The 17,930-nt window shown below is 39.7% G+C and overlaps 1 protein-coding gene across 1 annotated transcript; it reads left to right on the top strand.

Moving 5' to 3' along the window:
• Positions 1 to 11,508: 11,508 nt before the first annotated feature.
• Positions 11,509 to 13,697, top strand: LOC309506564 (C-C chemokine receptor type 8-like; the record flags this gene model as incomplete). The annotated part of the gene is made up of 2 exons (XM_082180407.1): positions 11,509 to 12,265; positions 13,690 to 13,697. 2 exons carry the CDS (start codon positions 11,509 to 11,511, stop codon positions 13,695 to 13,697), a joined length of 765 nt encoding a protein of 254 aa, XP_082036533.1.
• Positions 13,698 to 17,930: the final 4,233 nt, after the last annotated feature.

The raw sequence follows: 17,930 nt of genomic DNA, 5'->3' as shown, positions 1-17,930 counted from the left end.
CAGACCCATGTTTTATGTGCAAGCACATGGCCTTGTGTTTGGACCATGTGCTTGTGTTGTCTTGTCACCTAGCCCCGCCCCCTTGTTATCCTCATTTAGTCATTATTATTCAATCTGTGTCACCTGTTGTGTTATCATTAGTCTCCCTATTTAATCCCCTTGTGTTTGCTGTCCTGTGCTCGTTCATTGTGATACCTGTTGTGATACCTATCTGTGAGTACTGTGTCCAGAGAATAGTCTTGCCTTTGTTTTGCCCCTTTGTGGGTTTTGTTTTCTGTTTTATTGTCAAATAATGTGTAGAGCATTCTGTCTGCGCCTGGGTTCATCTCCTTTGAGATTCATAACATGCGTTTCCCGAAAGCATCATTAGCCAACTATGGTCACAAGTTCCGTCGTTATCAGCATAGTTCAACGAGTCAGTGTTTCCCGAAACCATCGTTCCAACGAACGTTCGCAAACAGCATCGCAAACTTGTGTGGTTGGAACAACAGCTCTCGCGCTGTGGTTAGAAGCATAGTTTCTAGTTTACATGAGATGCAGACTGAATAAATCCTTATCTTTAGCAAAATAAGCAAGCTGACAGTCAGTACAACCCGTGTTATTTATTTAGAATACATACAAATGTAATTTACGTCTTTTAGTTTGTCAGGAGATTTAAAGCACCGTTTTTGAAGACTGTGAGCGTGCTCTACTATGTAAGAACGAGCCAAATATTGAGTCTGGTAATAAAGCAAAATAACTGAGAAAAATTAGAAATGGTCTTCAGATGCCATGTCTAACTTGTATGACAAAATCTAGCGTTAATTTGATCTCAAACAGATTAATTAAAATAAGTTATTAGTCCACCACGTGCGAGACGTCATAAACCAACGTGGTTGAACGATACTTTGCGACATATGGTTTCGGGAAACAGTCGTGACTAGCTAGTTGATTTCTCCAAAGATGCATCGTACTATGGTAGTTAAGCAGCGAGCTATATAGTTGTAAGGGAAACGCACCCCTGAACAGCGTACCCGTACAACGACGCAACTTGCTGGATCACTAGCATAGTAGCCTACATGCATCATTGAAGAAATCAACTAGCCAAGAAATCCCGAAACCGTATTGTCGCAAATTGGTCGTTCAACCACGTTGGTAATGATGTCACGCAGGGGGAGGAGTAATAACTTTAATGAATCTGTTTGAGATCGAATTAAAACTAGATGTTTTGCTATAAATTACGAACATGGCATCTGAGGACTATTTCTCATCTTTCTCAGTTATTTTGCTTTATTACCAGATTCAATTATAGGCTCGTTCTTACTAGAGCACGTTCGCACATGCGCACTCTTCAAAAACAGTGCTTCAAATCTCTTGACAAACTAAAGACGTAATGACATTTGTATGTATTCTAAATAAAAGATACAGATTGTAATGAATGTCAGCTTGCTTATTTTGCTCAAGACAAGAATTTATTAAGTCCACATGTCATGCAAACAAGAAACTATAATGCGTCTAACCACAGGTTGAGAGCTGTCGTTCCAACCACACAACTTTGCAATGCTATTTGCGAATGTTCGTTAAAACGATGGTTTCGGGAAACACCGACTCGCTGAACTATGCTGAGAACGACGGAACTTACAACCATAGTTGGCTAACGATGCTTTTGGGAAACGCACCCCAGGTTAATGTTCAATGCTACAAACTGATTTATTGTACTTTTTGTAGATTGTTATTCCAATAAAACACATCATGACCCAGTGTCGCCTTTTCCCTATTGATGGTTGCCACAGAGATTATAGCAATAATCTTGACTTCCTGTCAACACAAACGTCTAAAGTATTTATTCCCTCTCTAACTTTCAAATTCTCAGTCTAAGAATTTGCATTTGAGGTGTTGAATAAGTGGCACCTGTGTTGTTTAGTGTCAGATAAATGAATATGATTTGGGAGGACTGAACAAAAATTGTTCCAGTGATAATTTCCTTTTTACAGATTTGAGTGATTGAAAATAAAATGCAATGTAAAACAATAATCCAGTTGCTGTCGGACATTAAGGAGTTGATAAATATTGTGTAAAATGTCAAGTCAAGTCAGTGACATTTAGTGGAACTAAAACACAAGTCTGCAAAATAAATTTGACAAAAAGTTTCTGCATTTGCTGTTGAAATTAAAATCAAAAAGACGATCTGTCTTTTTGATTATAAATGTTATCTTTTGCATTATGTGTTTTATGTGACGTGCAATAGATGAACTGTATGAGGAAATTATCACCGGAACAATTATTGTTCAGTCCTCCCAAATCATATTCATTTATCTGACACTAAACAACACAGGTGCCACTTATTCAACACCTCAAATGCAAATTCTTAGACTGAGAATTTGAAAGTTAGAGAGGGAATAAATACTTTAGATGTTACATACATGGCATCTGAAGTCAGTCTACAAAACACAGCACAGAGATTTATACATATCCAGAGAGACTGACATTCACTCTTCAGGTGATTAACCCAATTTTTTTTTTTTTTGGTCAATTACATGTTTTTACAATTAATAAACAGAAACATTTCTACTGTGTTGATTCGTTTTTTTTTTTTTTTTTTTGTATTTCACTGAAAATTATTTATTTAAAATTCATTCAAGTGAATTAAAAAAATTAAATGGTAAGAATATAGAGGTTGTTTTTGAATGCTATAAATAGCTACTGCCTTTGTATAACCATTTTTTGCAGATTAAAAAAATTATGTGCTCTGGTTCTTTGAGTTTAAATAGAAAATTTGAGTACTTACAGATTGGTAGTGAACTTAATTTACACTTCTCTCTTCCCATAAATCATAGTTACATTATTATGTTTTGTCGGCTGCTGAACTGAGGAAGACAAACACAGAGGAGATGAATAACTTTAGAGTGAACTTCACCACAACTGAAACATCTACAAACTGCACAACTCAGTCTTTTGAGTTAATGGACAGTCTGGACATCTGTGGATACACCATTTCTTTGTTGTTTGGTCTTCCAACACACTCCTATATTATATGGCTCATCATCACAGGAACAGAACGTGGAGTTGCATCAGAGTTCTTCAACCTCAATCTCTCTGTTTGTGAGCTTGGTAACTCTCTGGCTAGTTTGATCAGTGCACTGTCATTTTGTTTTTTTAGTCTCTCAACATTAAAATTCTTTTTACTAGGATTTGTCATCACTGGCCGTCCTCTGTTCCAGTGTCTGATCTGTGTTGAGCGTTACCTGGCAGTGGTTCATCCTGTAACCTTTCTGAAGTACAAACCTCTCAGATATAGAGTGATCTGCTGCACTGCAGCCTGGATAACTATTCTTGGCTCCTGTTTTCTGTGCCTGTTATTTTATGACAACTATGAACTTACATTGTTCTTGTCGGGGCAGTTCCTCCTCTTCTTCTCCATCCAGTTGTTTTGTGTTGTGGCTGTTCTCAGAGCTCTGAAGCAGTCAGGACCAGGAGAGAGAAGGAGAGAGAAGGAAAACTGCATGAAGAGAAGAGCATTTGATCTCATTCTAATAACTACTGTGAGCATGACTATTACGCATATTCCATATGTAGTCATAGGAGTTGTTACCATTCTGAAGAAACAGATTATTAAGGCACTTTGGTCCATTGGTTTGACTTGTTACGTGCTGGCTGGTTTTGTTCAGCCTGTTCTTTATCTGCACCGGGCTGTAAAACTCCCTCTTTCTTCGAAATAATAGAGTGTTTGATTCTACCAGAATAGACAAGTTAAAGCAGCTCAATGATGCCTCCAAATATTTATTTAGTTGTGTCCAAGAATTAACAGCTTTTTGTGTTTTAAATGTAACATGTGTGTAATACATTGTGATTCCTCTGTAAACACTTTAGTCTCACATTAAGTTGTTTTTAAATATACAGTACATTTTTGTGGAACATAAGCAATGTGTCCAATATTTTCAACATGTTGATTCTTTTTTTTGTTCTTTTTTTTTTGTAAACAGCAGTGGTGTTGGAGTATCAGGGATTGATTGGGGATGGTATAAAAATGATTTTGAACAAGTATTTAGTTAAAACAAAAGCATTTGGTTGTTGTAAAACAACAACAACTGATGTCCATGTTTTAGGGCCGTTACATAGTCAACGCATCGGTACGCATACGCGTCCGCAAGGATACCCATCGCCCGTGACGCTTATTGCGTCTGCTTGCGTCCACTGTTTAGACAATGAAAGGGAGCGCGTCGCTCGCGTCGTTCGCGTTGCTTGCTCGCGTGACTCGCGTTGACTATGTAACGGCCCTTAGTGTTACAAACTAGACTAAACTCTTACAAATTCAGGACATCTTCAAATTCCGTTAAACGAAAGTTAGAGACACGAAGTTGTAGACATTATAGGAAACAATTCTAATCGCATGTATATAACTTTTAAGTCAGCGAAAGGACATTCAAATCAGTAGATGAAAATCAGACACAAGGTGCATTCATTTGAATGTAATTTTTTGTGAATTTACAGGAAGAGATCTTCTAATAGCCTACTACACTCCTATGTTATGGCTCATTGTCATATGGCTCATCGTCACAGGAACAGAAAGTGGAGTTTCATAAGAGTTCCTCATCCTCAATCTCTCTGTTTGTGAGCTTTAACTGTCTGAATGGTTTGATCTTTATACCCTCAGTTTGGTTTGCAAGTCTCAGGACATTATAAACTTTTTTTTTTAATAGACCTTATCATCACTGGCCGTCCTCTGTACCAGTGTCTGATCTGTGTTGAGCGTTACCTGGCAGTGGTTCATCCTGTAACCTTTCTGAAGTACAAACCTCTCAGATATAGAGTGATCTGCTGCACTGCAGCATGGGTAATTAATTTTGGCTCTTGTTTGAGTTGCATGTTCAATTTAGACTCACAAAACAGATATACACATGTAACGTAAACTGTATATATGACTCTGGGTAAATACGAATTAGCTCAAGGATATAGGGAATTTGGAATTATTAATAATCATAACTCATGGTTATAATTCATAAATCGCATATACATTTACTTTATCAATTATCGAGATTACCTTGTTCTGTAACTGGTCTAGTCATCAGTCATTCGTCCAGCAAATAAATGTAAGATTATCACAGTCAAGAAGGGGTATCCCGTTTACAAACTCCAAGAAAATGTATCTTCTGGCCGTGAACATAAAACTTTCTGGGTTTATGAATTAACACTACTCAAAGCAGTCTATAATTTCGAGTGTGTAGCTTAGATCTTTTGGCATTTTCATTGACTTTATAAAGATGGATTTTCAAATACAGAGACAGTCAAAGTATGAATGGGTTTTAATAAATGTCAAGAGTTATTACATAAGCTACAACTATAAACGTACGTAAACATGCAAACAATAAAACAAACAAGAACATAAGAAATAACGTGATCAGAGTGAATGAAATGAAAGAGAGAAAATAAGGAGAGAAAGAGAAAGTAGCTGGTAATTATTACAGACAGAAACCTAATTTCAAAAGACACCTGGAATCAGCTTTTAGAATGATCATTAGCCTACTTGCAAGTTGGTTCTCTGTTCGAGTGCTGGACTGAGAGGCAGGAAGCACGGACGGTGTCCTGTGGGTGCTGCGTCTTCTGGTGTCGCGGGAAGCTTAATAGGCTCACTGAATGTAACGTTTACCTGAAAATAAGATAATTTCCCTTGTGGAGGGGAAAGGCGAGTATGAACTTAGTTGCAAAGGACGGCAGGGCAGCTCCTACATGGCGCGGAGGTATGCGTCCCAGAGAGAGGGAGGCCAAGGCCTGTTCCCCTGGTTCCGTAGAGGAGAAGCGCTGCTCGTGGAGAAGATGACGAAGGTTGAAAGTGGGTCAGAGTTGAGAGCCAGAGTTGAGAGGGAGATCAGAGGAGAGGGTCTCTACTTTTAAAAGACATCTGCTTATGCCCTCTTTTTGGGACAACAGCAAATCGGATCTGCTGATCTGAAGCGGGAAAGAAGTTTCTTTGTTTGTGAAGAAACGCCTACTTTGACTCAAACATGTGAGAGATCGAATTTAACATTCATATCTAGAAAATATGGTATTTCCTAGAATAAATGCATATTATTGTACTTTGCAGTCAGGATTCGACTCCGACATGTTTTTCCCATTACATTGACACCTCGAATGACGTTTTTGCATGACAGAAATACAGGGTTACATAATTTCCTCATAATCACTAGCATAGTGATTTTGATTAACATAATAACGTTGCATAGATACCTCAGACATTATCTGGCCAATTATACACACATAAAAATACATATCAAAAACATTCGTAATGGCTATTAGATTTGGGTTCTTTGTAGGACTTTAATCTCAGAGTCTGTGTCTGATAGGAAAGTATTTGTGTGTGTGTGTGTGTGTGTGTGTGTGTGTGTGTGTGTGTGTGTGTGTGTGTGTGTGTGTGTGTGTGTGTGTGTGTGTGTGTGCCGTAAAAGTCACGCGGTGCTGCGGGAGGTTTCAGCACTAGGGAATTGACCCTAAGGCGGTCAAAACAGAAGCTCTTGTCTTCTCCTCTGACAAAAGAGGTTGAATTAGCAAATCATGATTCGCTAATTCAGAACATCTGAGTTACATATTAAGGACGTTTGTGTGTGTGTGTGGTGACTTCTCAGTCTTGAATGTCACATAGAGTTTTGTTATCTCTTTGGTGCAGAGAGGAAGGGGGTTTGGAATGCAGAACGTTCTGTCTAGGGTGCTATAAAATGTTGGAGGAGCCGTAAAAGTTGCCGACTAGCTGGAGCCGATGTGTGATTTGTATTTGTTTGAAGCTCACCGCGTGGTGCGGTTTGTTGATTTTGAGGAGGGGGTCTGTTTGATAACCTCATGATTCACTTGATGCAGAACCCATCTGGCAGAGTTTAATTCTCATGTCATTGTCGCTACACACACATGGCTCTCGTCGATACAACTGGTACTGGTCTTCTCCATCCAGTTGTTTTGTGTTGTGGCTGTTCTCAGAGCGCTGAAGCAGTCAGGACCAGGAGAGAGAGGGAGAGAGAAAAAGGAGGAAAACCACATGAAGAGAAGAGCATTTAATATTATTCTAATAACTACTGTAAGCATGGTTATCCTAAATATTCCAAGAATAATCACAGGATTCTCTGAAATCCGGACATCAGACAGTACTCCAACAACCTGGTTTACTGCTTTGACTTGTTTTATCATGGCTGGTTTTGTTCAGCCTGTTCTTTTTCTGCACCGCACTGGAAAACTCTCATGCCTCTGTTCATCATAAAATTTGCAGTACTAGATTAAAGGTATAGCAGAGGATCTTTCCAAATTTTAGATAAGACCCGCCCTCTCCACTTTTTGAAAAGTTTGATTGATTCACCAGAATGATTGACAATTAGGAGGACCAATAGTTTAGACTACCCACCAGGAAGTAAAACATCCTCCGCTATACCTTTAAGTTAATCTTGTGCAAATTATTGATAACTTTTGATAAAGTAGAACTGCAACACATGGGCATGTGTACATTTCTGATGATTGTGACTACAGTGCAAATACATTTGTCATTTCTGTCACAATAAATAGTATGTGTAAATGTACCTTGTCATGGTATGCTCACCATCTCATAATTTCATAAATGCTGAAGATTTGCATATTAGGTGTTTCGATTTCATTTTCAGATGTATAAAGATTGTTTGTGATGTCGGGACATTCATTGTTGCATTCATAATTTCTCCTTTAAAAACTTGATTGACATTTGATTATATTTTATTTTACTGTATATGAACCATTATACCACATGAGTTCAAACTGAGGTCATACAATAAATCAGTTTTAAAAGAAATTTTGAAATCAGGCTCTGTCATAATTTAAGATTATGATATTGTGATCTATTTATCTATTTTATTCAGTGTTTATTTTTTATTTTTTTTAAACAGCCTTTTTAACATTTACTTATATTTGCATACCATGGTGTTAAGTATTCTTGTGACAGCTGTGAAGTCAGTCTACAAAAAGACTGACATTCACTCTTCAGGTGATAAACTCTTTTTAAATCAATTTGATTTGACTTGATTACACCTTTCCATTCTCCTTTAGATCAGTTAAAATTTTATATTTATATTTTGTGAGCTGAGGAGATGAATAACTCTACAATGAACTTCACCACACTTGAAGCATCTACAAACTGCTCAACTCAGTTCATTGGACCACTGGGCATTCTGGAAAAGTGTACGTACAACTTCAATTTCCTTTTTGGTCTTCCACTCCTATGTGATCTCTGGCTCATCATGGAAGGAACAGAAAGTGGAGTTGCATTAAGAGTTCTTCATCCTCAAACTCTCTGAATGGTTTGATCTTTATACTCTGTTTGGTTTGCAAATCTCAGGACATTAAACCGTTTTACTAGGACTTACCATCAGAGTGATCTTCTGCACTGCCTGGATAATCACACATGGATCCTGTTTGTATGGCATGTTGACTATTCACAAAACATGGTACATGTATGGTTTATGTCAATGTAGCTGCTACTGGTCCTCTCCATCCAGTTGTTTTGTGTTGTGCCTGTTTTCAGAGCTCTGAAATATCAGGATAATAACCAGAGGATTCAAGTGCAAGTAAAATAATATGTTTATTTAGAGAGCTGGTCAGATGCAGGGAGAGTGATGATGAGTAGTAGTCCGGTATGAAGGCACTTGGCAGAACAGGGACGCTGAGGACAAACCCGATCTCTCCGGTAACTATGAAGATGAGGATGACGATGATGACGATAGCAGTCCGGGGAAAACGGAGATGTGAAATTTACTTTAAAAAAATATGCGTCCAAAAACCTGCCAAAGTTTTACTTATTGTTTTTTCAGTCCACTTTAAAATGATATATATTATTTACTCGCCCTCAAGCCATCCTAAGTGACATTCTTCTTTCAGACAAAATCAGAGTTATATTAAATGTCCTGGCTCTTCCAAGTTTTATAATCTGTTGGTTGCAATCCACTGCCATTATCAAGCTTGGAAGAGCCAGGATATTTATTAATATAACTCCGATTGTATTCGTCTGAAAGAAGAATGCCATATACACATAGGATGGCTTGAGGGCGAGTAAATCATGGGGTATATTTCATTTCAAAGTGAATTACTCCTTTAAAAAAAAAAAAAAGAAGAAGAAGGATGCTTTTAAACTTTAAATATTAAAACAAGAGAAAATTATGTTATATTTTAATCTCTATTAAAGAGGACCTATTATGTTTTTTTACATTTTCAACTCAGTGTGTAATGTTGCTGTTTGAGTATGAAAAAGGTCTGAAAAGTTACAAAGCACCAACTCACTCCAAAGAGAGTTATTCTGTATATCAATAAAACCATTTCTGAACATCATCATTCGAACATTCTGAGCATCGATTGTAGTGAGTTTTTTTTCTGGGAACGTCACGTCACAATATCCCTTATTTAATCAATTCCTGCCTAAGGCATGCACAAAAAAATGGGTCAGGGTCTGGTTGAGTTGAGTTAGTACTGTGTTGAAACTCGCGGTTATGGTAAGGGGAGTGATATTTTCGAAACCCACTCGAATCGGTTGACAAATCACAACACACTGGTCCAGCCGGCAAATCAGAGTACATTGATCTTTTCGAAAGGAGAGTTCCCTATTTAGACAGGACCTAAACAGAGCGTTACTGAAGACTAGTGCTGCCTTTCAATTGGCCTATACACCCTAAAAGTATGTACTCTTTTTGTGAAGAAAAACTGCTTACTTTTGAGTGTGTAGCAGAAGAGTAGACCAGCATTGGGACATACTATCACGTCATACAATTGCGTCTTTAACGGTTGCTCTCTGTCGCATCCTGTCATGCAAACTGACCTGTCAATCATCTTGTCAAAGATAAAAATCCTCCACATTTCATTTTATTTCATTTTCTACCATATCGGAGAGAAATGCAGAAGCATGTTGATCTGCAGTCACGGGTCTTTCATGCAGAGAATCTCCTCAAATTAATGCATAATCACTCTTCAGCTTCTCATTGGATTTTCTGTGCAATCAAATGTTCTCTGGAATCTAAAGTGTCCCGCCCCCTACATTATACATAGACGCTGAAGCTGCGCCTGAAATCAATTAATTCACACAGTTACTATTTTCTACATGGCGAATGGCACACAGTGCACTATATAGGGGATAGGGAATGATTCAGTGTAAATATGCTTTCCATTGGGGCGAATGAAGTCTGGTTTCTTGTTAGTGTCACGTGAACCATCGAAGCACACACACAGTCTGCTCCGGTCCAGAGACACGAGTCGGCACGTATTAGAAAACGTATCGGACCCATTTGAATTCTGCACAGAATGCTATATTTTAAAGCGATATTGAGGAGATTAGGAGGAGAAACGATTTGAGATTAGGAGGAAACTGCGGCTTTACCGGCTCAACGGCTCCGGCTGAGCTGTGATATAAACTAAACGCTATTGGCTATTTAAAAAAAGGGGAGGAGCTGTTCGATATGTCCCGCCCTGTCTTCCACCACAAACTGACTTATCGTTGTACATTTGTTTGTTCTAGTTATTTACACAGATTTATTGTTTATTCTGTATGCGTAATTCAGATATGGCTGGCATGAAGAATGATTACATCAAACTTGACATTCTGTCATAACACAGATATATAGTGGGGTTTTCTTTGTCGTAGTTTTTAAATGCTCAGTCTGACTATTTGAATATCAGGTGTTGAATGAGTAACACCTGACCAGTGTCAAAGACTGAATCTTTGAACGTTCACTGATTGTATCTGCATACACATCATACTACAAAGATATTTACTGAAGTTAGACAATTTTCTGCATGAATGTAAATAATGGTTGACATATTTCTTCAAATGTTTAGTTAGTCATTTTAAACCCCAGTTTTTATTTTGAAGTGCCCCTATTATGTTATTTTAAAGGCTCCTAATTTTGTTTTGGAGTCTCCTACAACAGGTTTACATGCATCAAAAGTCATAATATAATAATAATAATAATTTCTCATAATATACATTGAACATCAAAACATTTTTCAATGATTCTCAAATGGACTGGATGGATGAATCAGTCTCTCTAAATCCCTCCTTTTCACAAGTTTATTTAAATCTGATGTTTTATGTGACGTGTAGCAGATGAAGTCATTCTTGTGACAGCTGTGAAGTCAGTGTACAAAACACAGCACAGGGATTTAAACACATCCACAGAGAAACTGGACATTCACTCTTCAGGTGATCAACTTCTGTTTTTGATTGAATTTCTTTTTTTACCATCAACAATAATCAACCGCATCTGTCCAAGGGTTTTGGGGCAAGTGTAATTGTTTAGAGATATTGAATTAAAAGAGACTGTATATCATTTAATAATGAAGTGCTCTGGTTATTTGAATGTAAACAAAGAATTTTTAGAATTCTAAACTGGATCGTTCAAACTGGATGCATTAAAAAATATTTAAATCTTACTTAAACTGAGTTCATTCACTCAGTATAATTCAGTGGTTAATTTATGCTTCTCTTTTCCAGTAAATCACAGTTACAGGATATATTGCTGAAGACAAACAGACAAGGAGATGAACAACTACACACTGAACTTCACCACACCTGAAGCATCTACAAACTCCACAACTGATTCTTTCTGGTTACTTGAAAGTCCGAAAATGTTTATGTTCAGCATGAATCTCCTGTTTGGTTTTCCTACCCACTGCTATATTATATGGCTCATCATCACAGGAACAGCAAGTGGAGTCGCATCAGAGTTCTTCAACCTCAATCTCTCTGTTTGTGAGCTTGGTGTCTGTCTGAATTGTTTGTTTTATATAATGTCAGTTTTCTTTCAGAGAATCTCAAAATTACCACTCTTTTTAATAGGCCTATCCCTTACTGGCCGTCCTCTATTTCAGTGTCTGATCTGTGTTGAGCGTTACCTGGCAGTGGTTCATCCTGTAACCTTTCTGAAGTACAAACCTCTCAGATATAGAGTGATCTGCTGCACTGCAGCCTGGATAACTATTCTTGGCTCCTGCTTCTGTTGCTTATTTATTAACTTGAAAGAAAATGGACAAATATATACACATTTTTTATCGCTGCAGTTGGTCCTCTACCTCTGCATCCAGTTGTTTTGTCTTGTGGCTGTTCTCAGAGCGCTGAAGCAGTCAGGACCAGGAGAGAGAAGAAGAGAGAGAGAGGAGGAAAACCACATGAAGAGAAGAGCATTTCAAATCATTCTAATAACTACTGTGAGCATGACTATCATATATGTCCCATTTGCTACAACAGCATTGTTTACCACTCTAACAGACCACTATATTCACACACTTTGGATGACAGGTTTGATGTGTTATATACTGGCTGGTTTTGTTCAGCCTGCTCTTTATCTGCACCGCACTGGGAAATGTTCCTGCTCTTGTGCACCATGAAATGGTGATATATGATTTAGTTGTTATTTAATCATTTTAAATAATTGATAAATTAATTGGCTGTTTAAATTAAATCATTTTATGCTAAATGTAGTTATTTTTTATTTTATTATACTGGAAAATTATAAATTAAGTTTTTGGATCTGATACATTGCTTTTCTTTTTCCTGTCTAGCCTTAAAGGGCCACCATTGCACACTGACTTATAGTTACAGCTTCATGTGGTGGTTTTGGTTATGTTATATGTGCAAGTCAGTGATCTAATTAAAAAGTTGTAGGTATTTGCATGTAAAATATAGTTAGAGCACACATTCTCGTACGTTTGCATTGAATGATAACATGCTATTGACAACATGCATCTAAAATACATTTTATGTATAAACGCTAAAAAAAGAAAAAAGATTCAGGCCCTTCATAGATATGACACATTTAAATTGTGTTCACTTTACTTATATCTAATTAAGAGTAATGCATATTTATATTTAATGAGTCTAACATAAAATATTTAAATAGTGTCATCTATAACATTTATTTAAGTTTGATCAACTCAATTTAGTTACATTTAGGAAAGAGGAGCTCCTTCTGTCCATAGGCTATAGGTCTATTTGATATGCCTATCAGACTCAACAGCTTTTGATGATACATTAAATGTTACTCACAGAATGAATCATAAATAAATGCAAAATAAAAAAAAGTTTACCATTGTAGCAATTCGCAAGTGAACTAAAGCGATGACAACAGATCTCAAGGTGGTAGTACTCGACTCATTGAACTGAGAGCAGAATCTCTCCGATATGAACAGAGTGCACTGTAGTGTACAGAGGATTTGAATGATGCTTCTTAGCAGACTGCATAACAACTTCCTGGAAGCTTAAGTCTTAGTCTTTGTGTATACATAGTCATCATTTATCGTTGTCTCTTGTCTAGCTTTGTTCCCTGTAACCACTCTCACGGGCGTTAAGTTTTGTTCAAGTCCTTGTTTATTTTGTTCATGTTTATTTGAATAAAGCTGCACATGGGTTCTCACTGCAACCTTCCTCAGTGGACTTACATTACAAGAACTGACTTCTTTTTCAGATAGTAGGCCACAACCACTGATCTATATAATGTTATTCTATATAGATCAGTGGCCACAACACAATTTCGCTTATGAACACAACACCCATCATTTGAGTCTCCTTAAACTTTGATATCGTGCCAATTGCTGCAAATTTTTACTAGATTTAACATTGTATTATAAATGTAACACATAAGTTACATTGTGATTCCTCTGTAAATGAGTTTCACAATGAAGAGTCTGTGTAAATGTACCTTTAATGTGGCTTCTGTGTCTTAGAGGTGTAAAATGGTTTCCCGTACAACGACGCAACTCGCTGGATCACTAGCACAGTAGCCTACGATGCATCGTTGAAGAAATCAACTAGCCAGTCCTGACTGTTTCCCGAAATCGTATTGTCGCACATTGGTCGTTCAACCACGTTGGTAATGATGTCACGCAGGTGGTGGAGTAATAACTTTCTTTAATGAATCTGTTTGAGATCGAATTAATGCTAGATGTTTTGCTATAAATTACGAACATGGCATCTGAGGACTATTTCTCATCTTTCTCAGTTATTTTGCTTTACTACCAGATTCAATTATAGGCTCGTTCTTACTAGAGCACGTTCGCACGTGCGCAATCTTCAAAAATGGTGCTTCAAATCTATTGACAAACTAAAGACGTAATGACATTTGTATGTATTCTAAATAAAAGATACAGATTGTAATGAATGTCAGCTTGCTTATTTTGCTCAAGACAAGGATTTATTAAGTCCACATGTCATGCAAACAAGAAACTATAATGCGTCTAACCACAGGTTGAGAGCTGTCGTTCCAGCCACACAACTTTGCGATGCTGTTTGCGAATGTTCGTTAAAACGATGGTTTCGGGAAACACTGACTCGTTGAACTATGCTGAGAACGACGGAACTTACAACCATAGTTGGCTAACGATGAGAGAAACCCCTGCTAGCAAGGCTCTAGAGCAGGGATAGTCAATTCCTGCAGAGTTTAGCACAAACCCTAATTAAACACACCTGAACAAGGCAATCAATGCTTTCAGGATTACTAGATAGATACAGGCAGGTGAGTTTTTGTCAGGGCTGAAGCTAAACTCTGCAGGACAGTGGCCCTCCAGGACTGGAGTGGCCTATCCCTGCTCTAGAGGATGCCACTCCTCTAGTTGAGTGGGCTTTTATCAGGAGAGGTGAAGGCAGATTGCGCACCTCGTAAGCTGAAGAAATAGCCTCTACTATCCACTTGCTAATAGTCTGTTTGGAGACCGGGGAGCCCTTCTTGGATAACCCAAAACACACAAACAGCTGGTCCGACTTCCTCCAGCCCGAGGTCCTATGTACATAGGCCTCAAGAGCCCGGACCGGGCATAACAAGTGTAGTTTAGCTTGATCAGCCGACACATGCGGTGGAGGATGAAAGGCCTGAAGGAATATAAACCGTGCCACATTCGTGGGCACCTTAGGCACATAGCCAGGTCTAGGGTGCAGAATGGCTCTCACTCTGCCAGGAGCGAACTCGAGGCAAGAGGGAGCCACAGATAGCGCCTGCAGGTCGCCAACTCGTTTCAGGGAAGTAATAGCGAGCAGGAAGGCTACCTTAAAGGATACAAATTTCTCAAACACCTTATCCAGGGGTTCGAAGGGTGCCAGGGATAACCCTTCGAGGACCACTGCCAGGTCCCACGTGGGGACCCTAGGCTGGATGGCAGGCCTCATCCTCCTGGCTCCACGAAGGAAACAAATTATGAGTGGGTGTGTCCCCAGAGTGCCCACCCTTAAAGGCGTGTGGAAGGCTGATATAGCCGCCACATAGACCCTAAGCGTGGACGGGGAGAGCCCATCAGAGAAACGATTCTGGAGGAACTCCAGTACTGAAGCCACTGGGCAGTTAACTGGGTCCAACTGACGTTCTCTGCACCATGAAATTTAAAATGTTCTATTTAAATGCATTAAGTTTCCTCATGGAGGGGGCTCTAGAGTTTAGAATGGTCTCAACAACCTCGGTTGAGAGACCAGAATTTGTGAATTGGTCCCCCTCAGGGGCCAATCCAGCAGCTTCTTGGGCTTCAGCCAAAGGTGAAATATCACGACCTCGGACTGAGGAGGGAGGACCATCCTGATCCGTATTTACCGCGGAAGGCCTGCCAGGAGAGCCCAGATGTTTGGAAGCTATATTCAGGCCAGTCAGTACCCTAGAACCCTTTTGTACTCTAGAACCCCCGGGGGCAGAACAATCGGGGAAAACATACACAGACGTGGCCTCAACCATGTCTGTATCATGATATCCAGATTCCAGACCCAGCGGAGCTGGAAGAGCACGGGAGAGGTGGCGCGGAAGGTGGCCGTCCGCATGAAGGGGAAACGGGACCACCTCCGATAAACCGACCTCCATCCTGGCTAAAGCCAACTTGGGGTGGAGTTTGAAATCCCCGGGCTGCAGCCCCTGCCTCGACAGGATGACTGCCCCCTCTTTGATTAGAGAGACCACCGACGTATTGTCTGTCAAAAATAGAACCTGATGGCCTCTCTGAAATATCCTCAGACCCTGTGTTTCCAACACAGGTTCTAGGAGCAGAAACCATAACTTTCCATAACGAGGGCATATGAGCGTAACTCTGGTCATGCAGAGTGGGTTCCCTCTCGGGAAAAACCCATTGGTCCTGAGCCACTACTACAGGGCCCCCACGTACAGCAGGCCAAAGAATAGTACGTTGAACACTGCTGCCAGCGAGTCCACTCTTTGATAAGGTCATATAGTGGTGGCCTGGCCTAGCTTGATATTCATGACTATGGTCAGGAAGGTGAATGTCCGAGCTGGTGACAATTGTGCCTGCATCGTGACTACAACCTACACCGCCCCCAGGAATCGGTTCCTCTGAATAGGAACTAGTGATTTTTCCTAGACTCTGAGCCATATTCCCTAGCACCTCACGAGACTCAGAACAACACCTCAGTGTTGAACCGTCTGCTCTAGTAGTCAATGGACGGGAATGAGGATGCCCTGAAGACTCCATGGAGCTAGGACAGTGACCATGCATTCCAAGGAGGTGCGGGGATACAATACTAGGCCGAATGGAAGAGTCCGGAACTGATGCGCTTTTCCCCCAAAAGCGGATCTCGGAAACTTCCTGTGATGGGGTTAGAAGGGAACGAGGAGTTAAGGAGCTTGTGGATCTATCTTGACAGACCAGTCCTCGGAACTGGTCTGACTGACAGTCGGTATCTTGAATCTGAACCCCCTCGGAGGTTGATCCAGTACCTAGAGATCCAAAATAAGGCCTAACTGCGATTTGTGATCGCTGGAAGCCGATGTGTCCCAAGGTGCCATCGGCGGCGGGAAGCAGACATCGATTTCCTAAGGGCTGCATAATGGGGCGAGACCAGGGATGTAGTGGAGGCTAAACGCACGTAAACGCCGTTTACTCACCTCCCAAAATTCGGAAATAGCGTTTGCCCACCTCCAAAGTGCGTTTATCCACCTCAAATTGCGTTTATCCACCTCTAAATTTCACGTTATTTGAGCGGACTTTGCTTTTACAGTGCGTGATCGCCGATCGGTACATGATTCGAGCATTTGGGCCGTTAATGACAGAGCAGAACGTTGAGCAGAGAGCGCAGCGCGCCGACACACACACACACACACACACGGAACAAAGAGAACGGCACACACGGAGCAGAAAACACACGCTCGTTACTAACACAAGCTGCGCGAGAATTAAACTTGATCGCAGCCGCAACAGAAAATCATTCAAACTAGGCAAAAAAAAATATATATATATATATTTTTTTTTAAACAATTCATTACATGCAGCTGGTTTAATGTAATGACCATGTCAAAACCCAACTGTACAAGACATTCAGAGGGAATCAAGCCTGCACCAGGTTAAAGACTTTTCCCTCTACAGGGAAACACTGATCCACATTTTTCTGATAGACCAAACAACTAATCAATTAATCGAGGAAATATTCAACAGATTAATCGACTATGAAAATAACCCCAAATCCCTGTCATTATGTTCAAGTGCATTGCATTGGAAGCCCTGGGTATAATAAGCCTCCCTCTCTATCTCTCTTAAATATTTTTGTTCTCTCTGTTTTGTCATTTAGTAAACTTTATAGATTTCAACCATATTATTCCTTCTTGAGTCTCTTTAACAAGAACTTCGATTAATGTATGAATTGAATAGTGATTTTGTGACCTATGATGAGGGAACAACCAGTGATACCCTTGGTAGTACCATCAAATGATAGCCTATAGCGATGTCATCAGGATACACATACACCGGTAGGCAGTGGCCCACCTTACCGGGTAATCAAGTTGTGGTCCACCAGAATTTATAGTTTACCCACCTCTTTTTTTACCACTACACCACTGGGCGAGACTCTTGTACTCGCTCTCCTGGAGGAACGCCCATAAGGGTACGCGTGTTACGACAAGACTTTTTAGTCAAAGCCATCTTAACCCGAGAAACAGTCCTCAGACCTGTCTTCGGTATGGAGGGCTTCGTGCGAGAATGTTTCC

Source organism: Leuciscus leuciscus (assembly GCF_965113295.1).
Source record: "Leuciscus leuciscus genome assembly, chromosome: 9".
Taxonomy (NCBI): Eukaryota; Metazoa; Chordata; class Actinopteri; order Cypriniformes; family Leuciscidae; genus Leuciscus; species Leuciscus leuciscus.
Note: the sequence above shows the minus strand (reverse complement) of the source record. Positions and strands in the feature narration are given on the sequence as shown.